Source organism: Mustelus asterias, chromosome 5 (genome assembly GCF_964213995.1).
Source record: "Mustelus asterias chromosome 5, sMusAst1.hap1.1, whole genome shotgun sequence".
Taxonomy (NCBI): domain Eukaryota; kingdom Metazoa; phylum Chordata; class Chondrichthyes; order Carcharhiniformes; family Triakidae; genus Mustelus; species Mustelus asterias.
Window position 1 is genome coordinate 136607525 of NC_135805.1, and position 17766 is coordinate 136625290.

Here is a 17766-nt window from a genome sequence, read left to right on the forward strand (position 1 = left end):
CCTCAACATCTACAGAAAGGGCTCAAGACGGTATTTTACACTTTATAGGGGAGACGGTGGTGGAGTGGGGATGTCAGTGGATTGGTAATCCAGAGGCCGAGACTCATGCCCAGTGGACACATGTTCAAATCCTGGCAGCTGCTGAAATTTAAACTCAGTGAATCAAACCTGGAATTGAAACGATCATCAACAGAAAAACCCATCTGGTTCACTAATGTCCTTTAGGAAGGAAATCTGTCGTCCTTACCTGGTCTGGCCTACATGTGACTCCAGAGTCACAGCAATGTGGTTGACTCTGAACTGCCCTCTGAAATGGCCGAGCAAGCCACTCAGTTCAAGGGGCAGTTAGGAATGGACAACAAATGCTTACCTTGCCCACGTCCCATGAAAAAAATAAGCTAATTTACTCCACTCATAACTCTTGCCAAAATGGGCAGCAGTTTCTCTCTATGGAAAGGAATATTCTGATTATGGAGAAAATCTTTGGGCTCACAAGAATTTAAACATTTACTGATAGGTTCGATTCCCGTCTTGAGTCTGAAGACTGGAATCTGCACGTTTTCCTCGTGTCTGCGTGGGTTTCCTCCGGGTGCTCCGGTTTCCTCCCACACTCTGAAAGACGTGCTGGTTAGGTGCATTGGTCAAGCTACATTCTCCCTCAGTGTACCCGAACAGGCGCCAGAGTGTGACGACTAGGGGATTTTCACAGTAACTTCATTGCAGATTAATGTAAGCCTACTTGTGGCACTGATAAATAAACTTTAAATACTCAGCATGTCAGGCAGCATCTGTAGAGAGAGGAACAGTTAATGCTTCAAGTTGACGACCTTTCATTAGAACTTAATTTTTCATTCCAAATTTCCAGCATACGCTAATAAATAAACTTTAAAAGTTCTCATTTTTGGTGATAGTTTTGGTGAGTTATTACCAGTAGTAATATACTGCCTGAGAGGGAAGCTGATTCACTCATAACTTCCAAAAAGGGAATTGGATAAATGTTTGAAGGGGCAGAGCAGGGTAATGGGATTAATTGGATAGTGCTTTCAAAGAGTTGACCATGTACATTGGGCCGATTGGCTTTTTAAATTATTTATTTATGGGATGTGGGTGTCACTGGCTAGACCATCCTTAATTTCCCTTGAGAAGGTGATGGTGAGCTACCTTCTTGAATGGCTGCAGTCCATGTGGTGTAGGTACCACCCGCTGTGAGGGAGGGAGTTCCAGGATTTTGACCCAGCAACAGTGACGGAGTGGCGATATATTAGTAAGTGACTGAGGGGAACTTCCTGCTGGTGACGTTCCCATGCACCAACTGCCTATGGCCTTCCAGGTGGCACAGGAAATCATCATTATCACCAGCTGGCACGGTCATCAGAAGCCCAGGCTGTGGATAGGGAGCGAGGCTTGAGATCTGTGAGCAGGAGTGTAGAGCAGAGGCCACCTCACCTCCTGGTTTCTCACATGTTGTCCTCCTTCCAAGAGTGGTGTCTCCCCAGTACTATCCACAGTTTTATTAGGAACAAGGATTCAACCCCTGCAGATTGTCAGGAAGGGTCCAGGAACTGGACTGAGACAATGGAAAATGATAGAGAGAGAGAATGAGAAATATTAGGGACCAGGTCAGAAACTCCAGGGTATTTTATGAAGTTAGCCTCGAACATTTACATTTGATTTTGGCATGAGGGTGAGCATAAGGTGTTTCGCTCCAGGTATGATTCAAGTGACCCACTAGGAAGCTTTTATCAAAATCAACTTTATTTAAGAACAGTTAGAATATAACAAAAAGAATTAGCATAACTTTTACCAAACAAAATACTTAAACATGACAAAGTATAATTCTTAACAGCTAGCTGTCGCTGTTGTTCCAATTTAGCAGTGTCTCCACATAGACATAAATCCCTTCTTTAGAGCCAGTTAGCACAGACACCAAATATATTTAGGTAGGTACTAAATTTCTGGCCTTTTGACACTTCTGGAGAGTGATCCAGACAGACCTCTGTCTTCTAATTCTCATGTAGCAACTTCCAGAGCGAGAGAGAGAGAGCCACCCCCAGACAGCAGAATCTCAAAGAAAATACCTTCTTGGCAGATTCCAGTCTCCATTTCAAACAGAGCAAGAGATACAGAGAAAGCATCCTCTAAAAATCCCAAAAGCAGGCCCCCTTGAGTTCTCTGTCAATCGACTGAATCAATCAAGCGCTCTGCAATATCCCAGGGGGAAATACAACACTACACCGTGCATTAGTTGAGATTAAACAACAATGGAGCAGTTAAGATCAATTATGTTGCTGCAGTAACAATGCTTCTGGATCCAGACAAAACCACTCCGATGGAAGGGATGAATAACAACAGTCAGCGCAGACACATCACTGAAATAAATTTCCAAAAGGCACAGTATTGTCACTGAATGGAGAGAGAGAGAGAGAGAAACTGGGAAAGGAGAGAGACTGGGAGAGGAGAGAGAGCGAGAGACTGGAAGAGAGAGAGATAGAGACTGGGAGAGCAGCGAGAGCGAGAGACTGGGAAAGGAGAGAGAGAGAGACCGGGAAAGGAGAAAGACTGGGAAAGGAGAGAGAGAGAAAGACTGGGAGAGGAGAGAGAAAGACTGGGAGAGGAGAGAGAAAGACTGGGAGAGGAGAGAGAGAGACTGGGAGAGGAGAGAGAGAGACTGGGAGAGGAGAGAGAGACTGGGGGAGGAGAGAGAGAGACTGGGAAAGGAGAGAGAGAGACTGGGAGAGGAGAGAGAGAGACTGAGAGGAGAGAGAGAGAGAGACTGGGAAAGGAGAGAGAGAGACTGGGAGAGGAGAGAGAGACTGAGAGGAGAGAGAGAGAGAGACTGGGAAAGGAGAGAGAGAGAGACTGGGAAAGGAGAGAGAGAGAGAGACTGGGAGAGGAGAGAGAGAGAGAGACTGGGAGAGAGAGAGACTGGGAAAGGAAAGAGAGAGAGACTGGGAAAGGAGAGAGAGAGAGAGACTGGGAGAGGAGAGAGAGAGAGAGACTGGGAGAGGAGAGAGAGAGAGAGACTGGGAGAGGAGAGAGTGAGAGAGACTGGGAGAGGAGAGAGAGAGAGAGACTGGGAGAGGAGAGAGAGAGAGAGACTGGGAGAGGAGAGAGAGAGAGAGACTGGGAGAGGAGAGAGAGAGAGAGACTGGGAGAGGAGAGAGAGAGAGAGACTGGGAGAGGAGAGAGAGAGAGAGACTGGGAGAGGAGAGAGAGAGAGAGACTGGGAGAGGAGAGAGAGAGAGAGACTGGGAGAGGAGAGAGAGACTCGGAAAGGAGAGAGAGACTGGGAAAGGAAAGAGAGAGAGACTGGGAAAGGAGAGAGAGAGACTGGGAAAGGAGAGAGAGAGACTGGGAAAGGAGAGAGAGAGAGACTGGGAAAGGAGAGAGAGAGACTGGGAAAGGAGAGAGAGAGACTGGGAAAGAAGGGAGAGAGACTGGGAAAGAAGGGAGAGAGACTGGGAAAGAAGGGAGAGAGACTGGGAAAGAAGGGAGAGAGACTGGGAAAGGAGAGAGAGACTGGGAAAGGAGAGAGAGAGAGACTGGGAAAGGAGAGGGAGAGACTGGGAAAGGAGAGAGAGAGAGAGAGACTGGAAAAGGAGAGAGAGAGAGAGAGACTGGGAAAGGATAGAGAGAGACTGGGAAAGGATAGAGAGAGACTGGGAAAGGATAGAGAGAGAGACTGGGAAAGGATAGAGAGAGAGACTGGGAAAGGAGAGAGAGAGAGAGACTGGGAAAGGAGAGAGAGAAAGAGAGAGACTGGGAAAGGAAAAAGGGAGACTGGGAAAGGATAGAGAGAGAGACTGGGAAAGGGGAGAGAGAGAGACTGGGAGAGGAGAGAAAGAGACTGGGAGAGGAGAGAGAGAGAGACTGGGAAAGGAGAGAGAGAGAGACTGGGAAAGGAGAGAGACTGGGAAAGGGGAGAGAGAAAGAGACTGGGAAAGGGGAGAGAGAGAGACTGGGACAGGAAAGAGAGAGAGACTGGGAAAGGGGAGAGAGAGAGAGAGAGACTGGGAAAGGAGAGAGAGCGAGAGAGAGACTGGGAAAGGAGAGAGAGCGAGAGAGAGAGAGAGACTGGGAAAGGAGAGAGAGCGAGAGAGAGACTGGGAAAGGGGAGAGAGAGAGAGACTGGGAAAGGAGAGAGAGACTGGGAAAGGAGAGAGAGAGACTGGGAAAGGAGAGAGAGAGAGACTGGGAAAGGAGAGAGAGAGACTGGGAAAGGGGAGAGAGAAAGAGACTGGGAAAGGGGAGAGAGAGAGACTGGGACAGGAAAGAGAGAGAGACTGGGAAAGGGGAGAGAGAGAGAGAGAGAGACTGGGAAAGGGGAGAGAGAGAGAGAGAGACTGGGAAAGGAGAGAGAGCGAGAGAGAGACTGGGAAAGGGGAGAGAGAGAGAGAGACTGGGAAAGGAGAGAGAGCGAGAGAGAGAGACTGGGAAAGGGGAGAGAGAGAGAGAGACTGGGAAAGGAGAGAGAGACTGGGAAAGGAGAGAGAGAGAGAGAGACTGGGAAAGGAGAGAGAGAGAGACTGGGAAAGGAGAGTGAGAGAGACTGGGAAAGGGGAGAGAGACTGGGAAAGGATAGAGAGAGAGACTGGGAAAGGGGAGAGAGACTGGGAAAGGAGAGAGAGAGACTGGGAAAGGACAGAGAGCGAGTGAGAGACTGGGAGAGGAGAGAGATGGAAAGAGACTGGTAAAGGAGGGAGAGTGGGAAAGGAGAGAAAGAGAACGAGGGAGAGACAGGGAAAGGAGAGAGAGAGAGAAAGACTGTCGGTCACCAGGGGCTTGTAGCTTGAGGGGCGCCACTCCACATCAAACATGGCTGACCAGGAGTTTCTTCACTCTTATTGCCGTGTCGGAAGGATTTAAAGGTTGATATATTATGCATTTTAACTATCTTCCTTGGCCATCGAGTCATCGAGTGGGACAGCAGCTGGAGCCTCTGGCTCAGAGGCAGAGATGCCACCCTCTGGACCACAAGACCGCCTCATGGTTTAAAAGGTGCTGCTAAAGGTGCCTTGCTGAGTGACTACAGTGCTTCCTGTGGATGGTCCACATTGCTGCCACTGTTTGGTGGTGGCTGGAGTGCTAACACGTGGATTTCAGTGACCTGGAAGGCATCCAAGCTTCTTGAGTGTTGTGGGAGCTGCACTCATCGGACGGCACAGTGGCACAGTGGTTAGCACTACTCCCTCACAGTGCCAGGGACCCTGGTTCAATTCCCAGCTTGGGTCACTGTCTGTGTGGAGTTTGCACGTTCTCCCTGTGTCTGCGTGGGTTTCCTCCGGGTGCTCTGGTTTCCTCCCACAGTCCGAAAGATGTGCTGGTTAGGTGCATTGGCCGTGCTAAATTCTTCCTCAGTGTACCCGAACAGGCGCCGGAGTGTGGCGACTAGGAGATTTTCACAGTAACTTCATTGCAGTGTTAATGTAAGCCTACTTGTGACTAATAAATAAGCTTTAGGCAAGTGGAAAATAATCCATCACACTCCTGACTTGGGCCCTATAGATGGTGAGCAGGATTTGGGGTGTTACAAAGTGAGTTACAGTAAGAAGTCTCACAACACCAGGTTAAAGTCCAACAGGATATTTGGAATCACGAGCTTTCGGAGCGCTGCTCCTTCATCAGGTGAATGGAGAGATGGGTTCACAAACGCGGCATATATAGACAGAGACACAATATGTAAGTGAGTTACGTTGCAGAATCCCCAACCTCTGATCTGCTCTTGTAACGATAGTATTTATATGGCTGGTCCAGTGTAGTTTCCAGTCAATGGTAACCCCTAAGGTGTTGATCGTAGGGGATTCAGCGATGGTAATGCCACTGAATGTCAAAGGAAGATGGTTAAATTCTCTCTTGCTGGTGATGGTCATTGCTTGGCACTTGTGCCACAAATGTTACTCGCCAGTGAGACGGCGAAGGCCATCAAGGTTTTGCTGTATGTAGGCTTGGATTGCTTCAATATCTGAAGGGGCATAAATGGTGATGAACATTGTGCAGTCATCGGCCAACATCCCCACTTCTGACCTCATGGCGGAGGATAGGCCATTGATGAAGCAGCTGAAGATGGTTGAGTCTAGGACTCTACCCTGAGGAACTCCTGCAGTGATGTCCTGGGACTGCGATGACCTCCAACAATCACAACCAACTGTGCGATGTGTGACACTAAGCAGTGGGGAGTTTTCCCCCTGATTCCCATTAAGTCCAACTTTGTCTCCTTCTGTACTTACCATTCTTTTACATGCCTGCAATGAAACACATTTAAAACATGCTGCAAAATGTGAACTCAATAAGCTTTACCTGTCTCCTTGATTTATCAGGTCTCCTTTTATATAATGATAATTGTCATATTATCAGGTTTGTGTTCTCAGAGGCTTCTCTCATGGTTTGTCTGGCCAACAACAAAACAATGATTTTAACACAATAAACGTCCCATGTTACTTCACAGGAGTATTATAAAACATATTTTGGGTGGCACGGTGGCACAGTGGTTAGCACTGCTGCCTCACAGCGCCAGGGACCCGGGTTCGATTCCTGGCTTGGGTCTCTGTCTGTTTGGAGTCTGCACATTCTCCCCGTGTCTGCCTGGGTTTCCTCCGGGTGCTCCTGTTTCCTCCTATAGTCTGAAAGACAAGCTGGTTAGATACATTGACCCGAACAGGCGTCGGAGTGTGGCGACTAGGGGATTTTCACAGTAACTTCATTGCAGTGTTAACATAAGCCTACTTCTGACACTAATAAATTAACTTTAAACTTTAAAAGCTTTGAACTTTAAAAACATTACACCGTGCAACGTGAGAATTTAGGTCAAAGCTTGGTCAAAGATTTCAATTATGAGGAGTGATGCGAGACAGATCCATTGCTTGGGACCCTGGCAACTCAAGGTGGCATGCAAATGTCTCAGAGAGTCATGTGGGTGGAGGAGATGACGGAGACAGGGAGGGATAAGATACTGGAGGGATTTGAAAACAAAGATTATAAAATTAAAATCAAGATGTTCTTGACTGGAAACCATTGTCGGTTAATGGTGATGGGTGAAACAAGGCTCAGTGTGAATTTGATTTGATTTATTATTGTCACATGTATTAGTATACAGTGAAAAGTATTGTTTCTTGCGTACTATACAAAACATACCGTTCATAGAGAAGGAAAGGAGAGAGTGCAGAATGTAGTGTTACAGTCATAGCTAGGGTGTAGAGAAAGAGCAACTTAATGCAAGGTAGGTCCATTCAAAAGTCTGATGGCAGCAGGGAAGAAGCTGTTCTTGAGTCGGTTGGTACGTGACCTCAGACTTTTGTATCTTTTTTCCAACGGGAGAAGGTGGAAGAGAGAATGTCCGGCGTGCGTGGGGTCCTAGATTATGCTGACTGCTTTTCTGAGGCAGTGGGAGTGAGGATGTGGACAACAGAATTTTGGATCACTTCAAGTTTACGGAGAGTAGAACATGGGAGAACAGCCAGAAGAGCATTGGAATAGTGAGATCTAGAGGTCATGAAGGCATGATTGAGGGTTTCAGCAGCAAATGAGCTGAGATCGGGGTGATGTTATGGACGTAGAAATAGGCAGCCTCAGTGATGGAATGAATGAGGTCAGAAACTCATCCCGGAATTAAATGTGTCACCAAGGTTGTGCACAGGCTGGATTAATATCATATGTGGTTGCCAGGGAGGGGGACGGCATCTATAGTTATGGAACAGAGTTTAGAATGGGGACTAATGACAATGGCTTCAGTCTTTCTCGTATGTAACTGAAGGGAATTCCTCTTTATCCAGTACTGGATGTTAGTTAAGCAGTTGGATAATTTGGCAACAGTGGCAGGGTCTAGAGAGGTGGCAGGGAGATAGAACTTGGTGTTGTCAGCGTGCGGGTGAAAACTAAGACTGTGCCTTAGAAATCGCAATGTGAAAATGCAGCATGTAGATGAGTAATAGGCGGCACCAAGGATTGATTCTTGGGTGTCACCAAAGGTAACGGGAGTAGGAAGAGAAATTTTGCAAGTAGTGACTGTGATTAGATAGATACGAACAGAATCAGGCAAGTTCAATCCCATTGGACGTCATTTGACTTGTTGGAGAAGGATAGCATGGTCAACTGTGTCAAAAACCATGGACAGGTTGAGAAGAGTGAGGGCTAGCTGAGCTATAGGGACTAAGAACTCCTAATGATTCATGATCTGTCCCAAGTAGGGTGCATGTAAAGGACCTCAATGTTAGGGAGGGAATTCTTTGCGCAAGTTTCCTGCTCCTGAAATGTTATCCTGCGAATCCTTGCTACAAAATCCTTTGTGAGATTGTTGAGTGGAGAATAAGCTTTTGGTTCGGCATAGTGGCACAGTGGTTCGCACTGCTGCCTCACAGCGCCAGGGACCTGGATTCAATTCCAGCCTCGGGTCACTGTCTGTGTGGAGTTTGCACTTTCCCCCTGTGGCCACGTGGTGCTCCAGTTTCCTCCCACAGTCCAAAGATGATTGACTATGCTAAATTATCCCTTAGTGTCCCAGGGTGTGTATGTTAGAGGGATTAGCAGGGTAGATATGTGGGGTTTCGGGGATAGGACCTGTGGGTGGGATTGTTGTCGGTGCAGACTCGATGGGCTAAATGGCCTCCTTCTGCACTGTGTAGGCTCAGCTCTGATGCTTCACCGGTCAAATAGCCCGCCACTGTTGAAGCTCGTGGAGAATGAATGGTCGCTGGGTGGGGTCAACAAAGGGTGAGTTGTAACTGTGGGATTATGGAAGACTAGGAAATCCATGGGCTGTTGACCTTGGAATGGATGCAAAATGGGCATTATTGGATTGATCGCTGGTTAAAAACCTGTCAGGCAGGAGTGGGTGATGCGGGCGGAGGATAAAATAATCTTAAACAAGACGGCAAGGGCTTGTTTATAGCAATCCATAAAGAAAAGATAAGCAGATATCCAGATAATTGTTCACCCATTGGTTCTAACTTTTTTGCATACAGAGATGAACATTTATTTTTCCACTTGTTTGATAATCCCTTCCAACACTTTAGACATTCAGCTGCTGATCTCTAAATTTAAAAAAAGTCTACTGTAGCAACGAGAAACTTCACTTCTCCAACTTGAGAGATGCCAACGTGAGTTGACATATTTTCCACTCTCAACATGGACATTACTTGGGTGGATAAGGGAAGTTTGAAGATCGCCAGTGCATAAGATGGCAGAACCTCTCAAACCTTGATAAAAGGAATGGCTTCAAAAGATATTTTTCAGATACTGTAGCGTTGCACTGGGCGATCTTACCAAAATAATTTCAAGTTCCAAATGAGTGGGCAAATGGGAGAGAATCACGCTGCTTTTTGGACAAAATAAGATTCGAATCTTACCCGTCAAAAAATGAGGCCAAACCAGTTTGTTGCCAGCAGGGGGAGGGGCTAAGCTCGCCGAAAACGGACAGATGGCAGCAGAGGGCGCCATTGCGCATGTTTTGTGAAGTGGAGATGCCGGCGTTGGACTAGGGTAAACACAGTAAGTGGCACAGAGATCTGATAGTCACTGCCTCCGCCAGCTAGAGCTGGGCTTTTGTGGCTGATTTCCAGACCCCCCCCCCACCCCCCCCCGACTACTGCGGTGCTCAGCAGCCGAAATCCCCCCCCCCAATCCCCGATCGCTGTTGCAGAGTGGCAGTGGCCCCCCCCTCACCAATGATCGCTGTTGCAGAATGGCAGTGGTCCTCTCCTCCACTGCCCCTGATCAGCCCGCCCCTGTCTGGCCCCACTCCCAGTTGGCCGTGCCCCCTTGGAACTGCCCGGTGCCTGGTGGGCAGTGCCAGGGTGCCAGGCCGGCAGTGCCAGGGTCCCAGGCTAGCACTGCTGAAGGGGCATCCACCCCTCTGCCCCCAATCTCCCGGGCAGGCCTCTGTGGCCTCCGGTCCTGCCGGTGAGGCCATCGCGTCTGTCCCCCTTGATGGGGAACCATACATGATCCTCGTCGGAGAGAACCTTCACCGGCGAGGCCACACAGGCAAGTGAGCTCCAAGCTCACTTGTAATATTTAAATTCTACTTTACATAGAATTTAAATATTACAATCAGCCTTGCGGAGGATGCTGGGAAGATCGCGAGAGGCGAGAAATCAGGCACGGACCTGATTTTTTGGCTCTCTCGCAATCTTACCGGGTTGCCCCGCCCATTGGCCGACGGAGCGAGAAGGTAATATCGCAGCAGTCGTGTTTGAGCATTATTTATAACAAAAATTCTTACAGGTTGTAACTAGATTACTAACTTATTCCCTCATAAAATAATGTTTTTCTATTTTCACAATTTTTTAGCACAGTGGGTTAGCACTGCTGCTTCACAGCTCCAGGGACCTGGGTTCGATTCCCGGCTTGGGTCACTGTCTGTGTGGAGTTTGCACATTCTCCCCGTGTCTGCGTGGGTTTTTTCCGGGTGCTCCGGTTTCCTCCCACAGTCCAAAGATGTGCGGATTAGGTTGATTGGCCATGCTAAAAAATTGCCCCTTAGTGTCCTGAGATGTGTAGGTTAGAGGAATTAGTGGGTAAATATGGAGGGATATGGGGATAGGGCCTGGGTGGGATTGTGGTCGGTGCAGACTCGATGGGCCGGTAGGGTTTCTAAGATTCTAAGATTCTGTTTAAGCAGCTATATGTCACATGCAGTCCCTTTTGTTTCTAACTATTCTGCGTATTTTTGGAGCAGTACCATATAGAATTTGCTCTTTTATTTCTGAAATACTGAGCACAACAAATGCTTTCAGGGGAAATAGTAAGAATTTGGAACCGGAAACTCACAATCGGCTAAGGCCGCGTCTGCAGGAGTAACCTCATATTTGGAGGCATAACTTTTACATCAGAGTTAAAACTGTGAGAGTCAAACCCAGTGCAAAATACTGTATTCAGTTCTGGAAGCAATATGTTTAATTCTGTATGTTGTTTATACTAGACAAAGTCAAGTTTTTTTTGCATGTCAATGTCTTCAATATACATTAGTATGTCAAATAAAAGGGGAGGCAATGGCCTAGTGGTATTATTGCTGGACTATTAATCCAGCGACTCAGCTAATGTTCTGGGGACCCAGCTTTGAATCCCACCATGACAGATGGTGGAATTTGAACTCAATCTTTAAAATCTGGAATTAAGAATCTACAGATGATCATTGTCGATTGTTGGAAAAACCCATCTCGTTCACTAATGTACTTAGGGGAAGGAAATCTGCCGTCCTTAGCCCGTTCTGGCCTACATGTGACTCCAGAGCCACAGCAATGTGGTTGACTCTCAACCGCCTTCCAGGGCCAACTAGGGGTGGCACGGTAACACAGTGGTTGTTCTCCCTGGAAAGACGGAGAATGAGGGGAGATCTAATAGAGGTGTACAAGATTATGAAGGGGATAGATAGGGTGAACGGTGGGAAGCTTTTTCCCAGGTCGGAGGTGACGATCACAAGGGGTCACGGGCTCAAGGTGAGAGGGGCGAAGTATAACTCAGATATTAGAGGGATGTTTTTTACACAGAGGGTGGTGGGGGCCTGGAATGCGCTACCAAGTAGGGTGGTGGAGGCAGGCACGCTGACATCGTTTAAGACTTACCTGGATAGTCACATGAGCAGCCTGGGAATGGAGGGGTACAAACGATTGGTCTAGTTGGACCAAGGAGCGGCACAGGCTTGGAGGGCCGAAGGGCCTGTTTCCTGTGCTGTACTGTTCTTTGTTCTTTGGTTAGCATAGCTGCCTCACAGCTCCAGGGACCTGGGTTCAATTCCCGACTTGGTTCACTGTCTGTGCAGAGTCTGCATGTTCTCCCTGTGTCTGCGTGGGTTTCCTCCGGGTGCTCCGGTTTCCTCCCACAGTCCGAAAGACGTGCTGGTTAGGGTGCATTGGCCGTGCTAAATTCTCCCTCAGTGTACCCGAACAGGCGCCGGAGTGTGGCAACTAGGGGATTTTCACAGTAACTTCATTGCAGTGTTAATGTAAGCCTACTTGTGACTAATAAATAAACTTTAGGGATGGGCAATAAATGCTGGCCAGCCAGCGATGCCCATGTCCCTAAAAAAAAATATTGATTCATTGACTAATTTGCGATTGAGCTCCAGACCAATAAATTTGGGAGAGAGGGAGTGAAAAGTGTTTTGGAATGTGCTGACCCATGGCGATTGTTCGTGATGGTGGGTTATCGTGGGAAGTAACTGGGGGGGGGGATTGTCACAGCGGATGGGATTGTTTTTAAAGCATCTTTTAACTCCGTCAGAAATCGGTAGAAGAAGCGAAGCAAGAGCATGTCGATAAAGTTGGTGAATTGTTGAAGTGGGTGTCCAAGAAGAGCAAGAGTTTGGCTAAGAGACAACTGGAATCTCCAGCAGCGGAGCGAGCTACAGCGGAGACGTCGCTTTCCGAGAAACAGGTATTGCGGATCACGCACACGTCAGTGTATGTTTTTTACATGGAACATCCCATTGAATTTCCATGGGAGAGTTTAGAGTCTCTGTCCTCTTTAGTAGGCAAGAAGTATTGTTTTTGAAGAAATAAATATTTTCGATTCTTAATCGAATGCAGTTTTTTCAGTTCCATTGTGGGGAAAAAGAGGTGGCCAACTGTGTCTTAAACTAAGACAACTGAAAACTCACAAGGCAAATATCTCTGTGCTAAAGACATAACAAATTTATTGAACATAAAATATCAAAACAAACCAACACAAATGTACAGCCGACCGGAGTCTGACGAAGGGTTAAACAGCTCTAAGGACAGAGTGACAGAACCTCTCCGAAAGAGCTAGATTACAGAGTCAATTGCAGATCAATTCTACCTTTTCATAATCAATAATCCCACCTTTCATCAGGTGAAAATCAATTCCATTTAACAGTTGCACATCAATACAAATCTCTGTCAAGTACCTCAGCCAATCATAAGATACTTAATAGCATGGTGATATCTTATTCGTCCAATTGATTGCAGCTGTAGTTTCCCCTTGGCACTAACTAACTCCCTGTTGCTTGGTAACGGCAGAGCTACTGCAATGGATGTTCCCACCGGCTCACTACCAAGTTGAATAGACATGTGTTCCTGTGTCCAGGCTCATATCTATTCTGTGTCTGGGCAATGAATGCGTCTATTTATTAATGTTGCATAATACGTGCCCTCTTAGGAATGCTGCCCCATAAAACTTGCTGACTAACCTGTTCCCAGACCTTTGGCTTTGAACAATTGACTTTTGCCACCATGCCTTTAGTTAACTTTGCTTGACTAAAGCATTCATTTACATTTGAAATACATTAAAAATATCAGCATATATATTTTAAAATCAGAATTACTTGTTTTGATTCCCTTACTGCACTCACAATTGTGTAAGCTGTTTGTGTTAGCCTTGTTCTCTGAAAGACTGCATTCTGCCTATAAATCTGATTAGATGATTAGAAATCCCCTTGCACAAGTTCATAGCAGTAACTCAGCTAATATTCTGGGGACCCGGGTTTGAATCCCACCATGGTGGAATTTGAATTCAATAAACAAATCTGGAATTAAGAATCAACTGATGACCATGAAACCATTGTCAATTGTGAGAAAAACCCATCTGATTCACTAATGTCCTTTCGGGAAGGAAATCTGCCGTCCTTACCAGGTCTGGCCTACATGTGACTCCAGAGCCACAGCAATGTGGTTGATTCTCAATCGCCCTCTGAAATGGCCTCGCAAGCCACTCAGTTCCAGGTCAATTAGGGATGGGCATTAAATGCTGGCCAGCCAATGGCGCCCTTGTCCCACGAATGAGTCAAAAAGTACTCCTACAGTGCAGAAGGAGGCTATTTGACCCATCGAGCCTGCACCAACAACAATCCCACCTCAGTCCTACCCCCATAACCCCATGTATTTACCCTGCTAGTCCTCCTGACTAATGGGTAATTTATCATGGCCAGTCAACCTAACCCACACATCTTTGGACCGTGAGAGGCAACCGGAGCACCCGGAGGAAACCCACACAGACACGGGGAGAATGTTTAAACTCCACACAGACAGTGACCCAAGCCGGGAATCAAACCTGGTGCTGTGAGGCAGCAGTGCTAACCACTGTGCCACCGTGCCGTCCAACTGAATAACTTTCCTGAGTGGATGGGTAAAGCCAAGTGGCGAGTTCAATTGGACCCATGCTGGCGGTCAAAGATTTGAAACTTATGGTACACAACAACTTGCTATTACGTAGTACCTGTAACCATGTAGAAAGTCACAGGGCTCTTCACAGGAGTGCAATTCAAATTTGACACAATTACATAAGGAGATAGGAGACAGGTAACCAAATACTTGGTGAAAGGTTTGTGTGCTGTATAGGAGGCGTGAGGAGGAGGAGAGATTTATGGAGGGAATTAATCATGGAGGTCTTGCAGCCCATCATTTCTGTGCTGGCCATCAAACACCCATCTGTTCTAATCCTACTTTCCAGCACTTGGTCCTTAGCTTTGTCTGCTCTGGCATTTCAAGTGCTCATCCTAAATGTTTCTTAAATGCTGTGATCTTCGGAAGCAATCAGCTGAAGGCACGGCCACCGATAGTGAAAGAAATGAAAAACGTGGAATGCACCAGAGGCCAGAATTGAAGGAGTACAGAGGTCTCGGAGCACTGTGGGGCTGGAGGTGATTACAGAGATAGGAAGGGGGCAAGTCCACGGAGGGAGTTGAACACAAGGGTGACAATTTTAAAACTGAGGCAGATTGCCAGTTCTCCAATGCTGTGGTTCATGCCCAAGTCGCTCGAGGAGCTTTGGAGTGATCAGCCTGTCACTCAGGCTGGGTTTCTCTTCACGGCACAGTGGCACAGTGCTTAGCACTGCTGCTTCACAGCGCCAGGGACCCGGGTTCGATTCCGGCTTGGGCCACTGTCTGTGTGGAGTTTGCACGTTCTCCCCATGTCGGCGTGGGTTTCCTCTGGTGCTCCAGTTTCCTCTCACACTCCAGAGATGTGCGGGGTTAGGTGCATTAGCCATGTTAAATTGTCCCTGAGTGTCCTGGGATGCGTCGGTTTGAGGGATTAGCAGGGTAAATATGTGGGATTACAGGGATGGGGCCTGGGTGGGATTGTTGTCGGTGCAGACTCAATGGGCCGAATGGCCTCCTCCTGCACTGTAGGGTTTTTATTAAATTCTATTAAACTTCTCTGCTGATAACAGACAAAGTCAATCCCAGCCAGATGACCAATGTCCATCCGGATGAATTTTATTTCAAACAGCACCTCAATATACACTTCTGGCTGTCTTGGTGAGGCCACACCTGGAGTACTGTGTACAGGTTTGGTGTCCTTATCTGAGGCAGGATGTCCTTGCTATAGAGGGAGCGCAGCGAAGGTTTACCAGGCTGATTCCTGGGATGGCAGGTCTGTCATATGAGGAGAGACTAAGTCGGTTAGCATTATAATCACTGGAGTTTAGAAGAGTGAGGGGAGATCTCAGAGAAACTTATAAAATCCTAACAGGGTTAGACAGGGTAGATTCAGAAAGAATGTTCCCGATGGTGGGGGGAGTCCAGACTAAGGGTCATAGTTTGAGGATAAGGGGTAAACCTTTTAGAACTGAGGTGAGGAGAGATTTCTTCACTCAGAGAGTGGTGAATGTGTGGAATTCACTACCACAGAAAGTACTGAGGCCAAAACCTGGTGTGATTTCAAGAACAAATTAGATATAGTTCTCGGGGCTAAAGGGATCAAGGGATATGGGGGGAAAGGGGGAGATCAGGATATTGAATTCGATGATCAGCCATGATCAAAATGAATGGCGGAGCAGGCTCAAAGGCCCAAATAGCCTACTCCTGCTTCTAGTTTCTACGTTTCTGAACCAGAATATGTTTGGGCTTGGTGAGGTGCAGCATCTCCCATGGGTGATGAGTGCGTGAAGCCCATATCACGTTGATGAACAAGCTCAATTTATGTCGAGTTCAGTGGTTTGCTTTGAGGATACCTAGGTATCAGCAAACCTCTTATTGCATTAATCAGGTACTCATTCATAGTCATATAGGAAATGGGAGCAAGGGTAGGCCCTTAGCTAAGCTATTCTGGTGCAGGTACAACACTGGCATTTACCCAGCAATGTGGATAATTGCTTGGGTATGTCCACGAAGAGCAGGAAAATTCTAACCTGGCCAATTACTGATCCACCAGCCTACTCCTGATCATCAGCACAGTAATGAAACGGGTTATCCCCTGTGCTATCAAGCAGTACTTACTCAGCAATAACCTGCTCACTGACGCTCAGTTTAGATTCTGCCAGAATCACTTGGTTCCTGATCTCATTATAGCCTTAAAATGCAAATGAGCTGAACTCAAGAGGTGAGGCAAGATTGACTGCCCTTGACATCAAGATACCATTTGCCTAAGTGAGGCATCTAAGTGCCCGAGCAAATTTGGAGTGGGTGGGAATTGGGCAAAACTCTCCACTGATTGGAGTCAGACCGAGCTAGCACAGAGGAAGATGGCTATAGTTGTTGTAGGTCATCATCTCAGTCTCATCACTGCAGGAGTTCCTCAGGGTAGTGTCTGAGGCCCAGCCATCTTCAGCTCCTTCATCAATGACCTTTCTTCCATCATAAGGTCAGAAGTAGGGATGTTAGTTGATGATTACACAATGTTCAGCACCATTCACAAGCACTCAGATACTGAAGCAGTTCTTGTCCATATGCAACAAGACCTGGACATTATTTAGTCTTGGACGGACAAGTGGAAAGTAACATTTGCACCACACAGATGCCATGTAATTATGAACAAGAGAGAATCTCAGCATCTCCCTTTGACATTCATTAGCATTATCATTGCTGGAGCCCTCATTATCAACATCCTGGGAGTTACCATTGACCAGAAACTGAACTAGACTAACCACATAAATTAATAAAGGTGTGGTGAAGTCGCCATAATCCCAGATGACCATAGGCTGCTCTCCCCTTTGAATGGGAGAGCTGGCTGGTGGTAATTTAACCTGAGGATCACCACACCAAGTGAGGGGCAAGGTTGAGAAGGCATGAATAATCTCAGCCGGTATGGGAATTGAACCCACGCTGTTGGCCTCGCTCTACCTCACTAACAAACTGACCCCCATCCATATATAAACCCAGTGCCTACAAGAGCAGATCAGAGGCTTGGAATTCTATGGAGAGTAACTCACCTCCTGATTCCCCAAAGCCTGTCCACCAACTACAAGGCACAAGTCAGGAGTGTGATGGAATACTCCCCATTTGCCTGGACGGCTGCAGCTCCAACAATACTCAAGAAGCTCAACACCATCCAGGACAAAGCAGCCAGCTTGATTGGCACCACATCCACCACTTCGAACATCCACTTCCTCAACTGCACACGCAGCAGTGTGTACTATCTGCAAGATGCACTACAGCAAATCACTGAGCTTCCTTCAGCAGCACTTTCCAAATCCACAACTCCTATTACCTGGAGCGACAAGGGCAGCACATGGGAACACCACCACCTGCAAGTTCCCCTCCAAGTCACCCATCACCCTGACTTGGAAATATATCATTCTGGGCAGCATGATGGCACAGTGGTTCGCACTGCTGCCTCACAGCGCCAGGGATCCAGGTTCAATTCCTGGCTTGGGCCACTGTCTGTGTGGAGTTTGCACATTCTCCCCGTCTCTGCGTGGGTTTCCTCCCACACTCCAAAGATGTGCTGGTTAGCCATGCTAAATTGCCCCTGAGTGTACCTGAATAGGTGCTGGAGTGTGGCGACTAGGGGATTTTCACAGTAATTTAATTGCATTGATAATGTAAGCCGACTTGTGACACTAATAAATAAATTTAACTTAATTAATCTCAGT

General features: G+C 47.2%; 1 protein-coding gene across 14 annotated transcripts in view; it reads left to right on the forward strand.

The window, feature by feature from the left end:
- dst (dystonin) overlaps positions 1–17766 on the forward strand; it is a 653330-nt gene that overhangs the window by 351652 nt on the left and 283912 nt on the right. For all 14 annotated transcript variants that reach the window (XM_078213315.1, XM_078213329.1, XM_078213327.1 and 11 more), the window contains one exon: positions 12217–12369. In XM_078213315.1, the coding sequence (XP_078069441.1) occupies positions 12217–12369 (153 nt within the window). The remainder of the gene's footprint in view (positions 1–12216; positions 12370–17766) is intronic.